At 53.7% G+C, this 6,253-nt stretch overlaps 1 protein-coding gene across 1 annotated transcript in view; it reads left to right on the top strand.

The window, feature by feature from the left end:
• The window catches only part of mdfic (MyoD family inhibitor domain containing), a 7,607-nt gene extending 1,823 nt beyond the window's left edge, over positions 1–5,784 (top strand). Inside the window, exons 3-4 of the mRNA XM_068755545.1 lie at positions 1,838–2,164; positions 5,534–5,784. Coding sequence (XP_068611646.1) covers positions 1,838–2,164; positions 5,534–5,784 — 578 coding nt within the window. The remainder of the gene's footprint in view (positions 1–1,837; positions 2,165–5,533) is intronic.
• The last annotated feature ends 469 nt before the right edge of the window (positions 5,785–6,253 follow it).

Genomic DNA, 6,253 nt, shown 5'->3' on the forward strand with positions numbered 1-6,253 from the left:
TTTTGTGGAAGCGGGGGGGGGGGGGAGGAAAATGGCATAACGGAAAGCGGGACATTTTAAAATCGTGACATCATTTGTCGCGATGGGAGTAACTATATTCCATCAACCGAGCAGTTGTAGTAAAAAAAATTAACTTTGCTTTTAATTTTTAACGCTGAAGTGACATTTTCTGCAATGTTAACAAAAATGTCAACGTGATCCAGAATCCAGGATTTCTTCCGAATCATCATCGAAATGGAATCGTCTGTTCCTGGTAACATTCCCGACACTTCCTGCAAATGTCACCGAGATCCGTCTAACTTTTGAGTTATCTTGCTGACAGCCGGATAAACCGATAAACGGCGGCAGAAACTTCACCTCCTTGGCGGAGTAAAAGAAAGAAAAGATATTGCAGCGTCAGTTTCTTCCTATTAATAACCATGCAACTGTATTTTAATTGAAAAGAACTTTATCGACACGCCCGTCTCGTCGCACCCTTCCCCCTTGGCTGAATAATTCTCAGCGAATCTCGTCGGCGTTCCGTAACATAACGCGTATCGATCACATGGCAAACATCTCGAACCGTGGCGGCGGCGGGAAAGCTCGGAGCGATGCTGACAGTTCACAGAAGCCACCGTCGACGTTTGCGGGCGCCGTACCCGGGCGGGTTGGGACGGCTGGCGGGGAAAGACGGATGAATGCAGTCGAAAGGGAAAGGCGGCCTGTGATGCTGTGCATATACAAAACAGCTGCTGTCGGCAGCGGTAATGATCTCCGTTCGTCTGAACGCGGCGGGACGGCCTCAACCCAGCCGCGCTCGGCACGCGCACGTGTGTGTGTGCGTGTGTGTGTGTGTGTGTGTGTGCGTGACAGCCACAGAAAGCCAGGAGACAGCGACCCGTCTGATAAGAAAGCAGGCGCCGGATGCGAGTGAGCAAAAGGAGGTGGCGTTTTCGATGAGAAGGAACACCTGCACATTCAGCTCTACTGGGAGTCGCTCCACATCAGAGCCGCCGCGCACGTGCGCGTGCACCGAGCGCCGGCGCACGCTTAACTCCAGTTTGTGAATTATTCATCCCTTTTTTAAGTCTGCCTGAGTGAACCCGCACTTCGTTTCTTCCCGTCCTACACTTTCCGTACTTCCTCGCAGAGATGGCGTCTTCGCCGAAGTCCGCCGGCCCTGTCGATGTGATTTATTTATTTATTTTTTTTGGCCGCCAACGCGCAAATAAACTAATTTACCAAATTGGATGCAAACGTAATCTAGGGGCGGGTAATTTCTCCCCGTCCCTGTTTTGCTGTCAACTCACCAACAAGTGCAATTACGGTTAACAAGAAGCACGAGCGGCGTGCTGGAGTCGGAGGCCCGGCGTTCCCACATCACCCCGGGAGACGCCGGATGGGAAGGCGGATGCGAAACAAAGCAATTAAACACAAACGGCGGGTTCTGCCTCCTCCTCGTTCGGGCGCTGCTGCTCCGACAAACAAATGCAGACGGCAGGGATCAGGATGCCGTGCCGCTCGAATTAGACAACTGGGCAGCGCGGGACGGAATTCATTATGCAGTGATTTAAGACCAGGTTGATGGGGGGGGGGGCTACGAAGGCTCGCTAACAAGGAGCCTGCGTCTGTTGTTGTTCTTCGCTTTTACCCCTGACAGCTCTCTACATTTTGCACGCCGTTTTTTTTAATAAATGCTCTCTTCGTTTGTATTTGCCGTAACGCTCGCCGAATCCTTCCAATAAAAAGAAGCTGGAAATGCACGCCGTCTTGTTTCGGTGGTCGTAAAGTCATGTGAAGTTCAAATACAGAGACTCAAATCCCTTCTCTCCGTCTCCCCCCTTCAGCTCGACCTCAGCCCGAGCCTCAGCCGCCGCCTCGGACGGAGACCAGAACGGCCTCCGCCGCAGCAGCGGCGCCGGCGCGCCGGCGCTGAGTAACGGCAACCGAACGCAAGCTGGATCCGACGGGGCGACCCGCACGTGCTCCTGCGGGGCCCTCATCGGCGCGGGCGGCAGGAAGTCGGCGTCGTCGGCGGCGACGGAGCAGCCCGGGAAGCTGCCGGCCGTTCCCGTCTCGCAGAGGATGCAGCGGAAACTGAGGTCCAGCCTGTCGGTCGACAGCGACAGCAGCCGACGCAGCAAGTGCAGTTCCACCGGGTCGCAGAAGCCGCCGCTACCGGAAGGTGAGTGGTCGACGCGCGAGGCGGCGCCCGACGGTCATGCTAACGCTCCTAACATGCTTGCTTGCGTGTTTAGCTTCTGTCGCTCGCCGATCCCTTCCTGTTGCCGCCTCTGCAGCGCACGCCGGACGGCGCATCAAACGCCCCCACGCTTTATGTCGTAAAATAAAATGATCTCGTCAGAGCAGTTTGAAAAGTTTAATCAAGTATTCAAACAAAACAAAACAACAACAACAACAACAACACCTTTCACGTTGTGCTCTGCAGGAAATCTCCAGTGAAACCTTTGACTCGAGTCTCTTCTTTTCCGCCTCTCACCTTTTAATGATCTCTCGTGACCTCTCATATTTATCACCCCCGTCAAGCGAGCGACATCCAGCCCCCCCCCCCCCGCGGACTTTATTTTCTCTAGCAACGAGTCAAAGAGTCCGTCCGCCGCGCCGGGTCGCCGTCACTGTGTCAGGTGCGAAGCCGAGGTGAGTCCGTTAATGAAGGTGGCGGGCTGGTCCTGGTCCGTCGGGGGGATAGGTGTGACCGTCTAACGAGGACTCGGAGCACGGGGCGCCTATTAAAAGAGGCGAGCAGCCATCCTCGGGCCCGGCACGGCCCCCTCACACCTCTACGGGCCCTTTCTGGATCGCCCTGCGTCCCGTCAGCGCCGCCCTGGCCTTCATTACCAGGACTCCGTCGCACGCCGCTGTCTGTAGCCGGACGGACGGTACGAGGGTCGAGGCAGGTTTGATTTGTATTAAATTTACAGGTGTGACCCCCCCCCCCCCTCTCGGAGCCAACACCTCGTCTCAAGTCCAACAAATGAGCTAATCTCGATCCGGACGGGCAGACAGGTGTCCGTTCGATGAGGCATTACTCTGAATATCCGCCGCTTCCACAAAGCACCTCTTGGGTGAGAGAGGTTGGACGAGTCCGTCGGAGACGTTCCGCCCCCCCCCCCCCCCCAGGCGTGTTTCCAGCATCGTAATTGGTAACGAACAGAAGCGTAGAGGCGGATCAGCGGCGCGGCGGCGGCTCAACAAGTCTCCGCCTCGGCTGATTTGCAGAATGTGAGCGCTCTCGACGGAAAGGAGCCGAGTTGGGAATGTTTACACGGATTAGCGTAATCTGTTTGCCTGTGAAATTAGCCTCCTAAACAGCCCCCCTGAACGCAGGGAATAAAAGGCGTGAGCTAGCCGTAGCTGTAGCTCTGGGGGGGGGGGGGGGGGCTCCCTGGGTTTCTTGGCATGTCGTTTGCACCTTTGGGGTCGTTTGCTGGCTTTGTTAGCCGAGCGGATTGTCTCCTCTCGTGTCTCCCGGTTGCGTTTGCTTTTGTTAGTTGAGCGTAATCTGCCAGAAACCTCAACGTGTGTGTTTGTGTGTGTGTTTGTGTGTGTGTTTGTGTTGCGTTTGCCTCCTCGGTCGTGCATTAAGCGCCTTCCCTGATCCCGCCCACATCCGTCCTCCTCTTTTCCAGCATTCCCGTCGCGGCCCAGGGTTTTCCTGACCTCTCTCTCTCGCCCTCTCTCTCTCTTTCTGTGAGTTGGAATGTTTCGCCACAGCTCGCCGCTCCGAGGCCCTTCCAGCTTGTTTGGTGTCACGGCGCTCCCTTCTTGGTGTGTTTTTCTCGATGTTAGCTTTCCGGATGTATGTCTCCGTCTTATTTCCTCAGAGGCGCCAGACGGCGTTTCTTCGGCCCTGCGAACTCTCGGCTTCATCGCCGCTCGCTGACATTAAACAGGATCGGTGTCCGCTGCTTGGATTCACTCTTTTCATGAGTCCAGCTCCCCCCCCCCTTCCCTCCTCCCTCCTCCATTCCAGCTTCCCTGAGATCCAGGCTAATCGCTGGTGTTGAATTATACATCCGAGCGCATCGCTGAGATGGCGGGCCGCTGCTTAATGCCTACGCACTGTTTGTGTCCTATTCACTCTTACATTCCGAACATTTGCACGCCTATAAAACCCTCCGGGTCCTTTAAAGTCGGGATATTTGTGCGCAAGAATCGTGTCCGGGCAACGTGCATTGTTCTCCGTGGCATTTTGCGATGCCCAGATGGCGGCGCTCTGCAGGGACGGACGCCTGCGTGTCAGATATTCCGTAACGACGGGTTTCTTCTCGTGCATCTTCCATCCCTGACCTCAGACGGGATAATGAGATGCAATCAAACTTCAGCCCCCCCCCCCCCGCTCGCCAACCTGTTTGTATTGCAGCCGGCTAACTGCTTCTGGTCAGCGCTGCGGCCCCGAGCGCAGCAAAAAAAAAAAAAAAGGAACAAGAAGAGAAATAAAGAAAACATCCGCTCCACTTTGATTAATCAAACATGAGCATCCAGCGCCCCCCCCCCCAGCCTGCTTTTCCGTGCCGTCCTCTGCGCTCGCCTCCTTTCGCTTTCCCTCTAACCCAATCAGCAGCACGCTCCTCTGACAGCTCAGGATGGGCTGATGAAAGCTATGCAAATGCAGCCTGTTTGTAATACTATTTTTCTGCATGCATCCACATCGCGTCTCTTTTAACACATCAAAGCGAGCGGCGCCGGGCCGGGCCGGGCCGGGCCTCGCTTCAGACACGCGACGGCTGCTAGCGGCGTGCGCCAGGTGCGCTTCCAGAACGATATTTAGCATGATTTAGTGACTCGGATACGACTACACAAGATCTTTGTGTGCAGCGGCTTCATCAGCAACAAGACAAATCGCATGCATTTATCCTTTTATTGGTCGCGGCAGCTCTTCTTGTGCACGTCCCACTTTTAACCTGCGCATTCTAAATTTAAATATGGCCGACTTCGGCTTTTAAGCCATGACAGGTTTAGATTAATGAGGTAATTGTGTGTTGTTATATATATATATATATAAAACGTGTCGTCTTTGGAGTTGGAAAAACATTTAAATATGTTTCTAGGCATAAATGTCGTCTCTCTTCTTGTTTATTCGACACATTGTCCCGTTTCTGACGGGTAACGGCTGCGTTGGTGATTTAAAGCAGATTTCTTGAGTTCTGCAGAACAGCCAACCGGCTCCTTCTTGTTTTAAAAGTGTCTGCGAGGAGGTTAAACGTTGACCGGCGGTGTGAGCGTCGCCCATTTAAGGGAGAGATTCTTGGACCTGGCTAATCTTCTCTGTGTGGTCATCCTGGCAGTTTGCATGATAATGCCGCAATTACGTAACAGCCCTTTAATCAGAGCTGCAGACGAGGAACTCGGTTCTTTTGGCCCCCTCCTCTGCTTCTGTGGCCCGTTCTCTGCAGCGCTTCCCTTCGTAGTTACTAACTTTAGTCAAATATCTGTGCTTCTCTCTCGTTTATTTGTGTATTTCGTGCCGCCGTTTTGTCTCTCATTGATTTATTTTGCTCGTTTTGCCACCTCCGGCCGGTTTTTCGCCCAGACTGCTGCGTCCACTGCATCCTGGCCTGCCTGTTCTGCGAGTTCCTGACGCTCTGCAACATGGTGGCAACGCAGGCCTCGTGCGGCGCGTGCACGTCGGAGGCCTGCTGCTGCTGCTGCTGCGCCGACGACCTGGGCGACGACTGCAACTGCCCCTGCGACATGGACTGCGGCATCATGGATGCCTGCTGCGAGTCGTCGGATTGCCTGGAAATCTGCATGGAGTGCTGCGGAATCTGTTTCCCCACATAGGCGAGCCTGCGTCCGTGTTCCCGGGGTGTCCTTCCGGGTTTTCAGGGATGTCGGACAGAGGGATGGAAAGGAATCGCTGCTGCTGTCATTTTGAATTCAGCAGCAGACAGGGGGGAACTAGTGTGTGTGTGTGTGAGAGAGAGAGAGAGAGAGCTGATTGACATATTGTGTGGTTGATTTTAAAGATGTATTTTGACACTGGGCTTCTCCACCAGGGGGGCTAGCAGTAACTGCACGTATAAGAGCATGTCCCTTAAATATAACAAATACTTTGGGTTCAGCCTTTTATCCTTTGTGTAAAAAAATATCACAATAATGATTTAGTTGTTACATCAGGAATGCTGTTTCATTGCATTTTGCTTCTTTTATCGTTTTCTTTTTTTTTAGGCCTGGTCCCTCACATGCAGCGGGAATTTTTGGAAAGCAAAAAAACGTTAGCCACATCGAGCCGTGCGGCTGCGTGCTAACA

Source organism: Brachionichthys hirsutus, chromosome 22, assembly GCF_040956055.1.
Source record: "Brachionichthys hirsutus isolate HB-005 chromosome 22, CSIRO-AGI_Bhir_v1, whole genome shotgun sequence".
NCBI classification, from domain to species: Eukaryota; Metazoa; Chordata; class Actinopteri; order Lophiiformes; family Brachionichthyidae; genus Brachionichthys; species Brachionichthys hirsutus.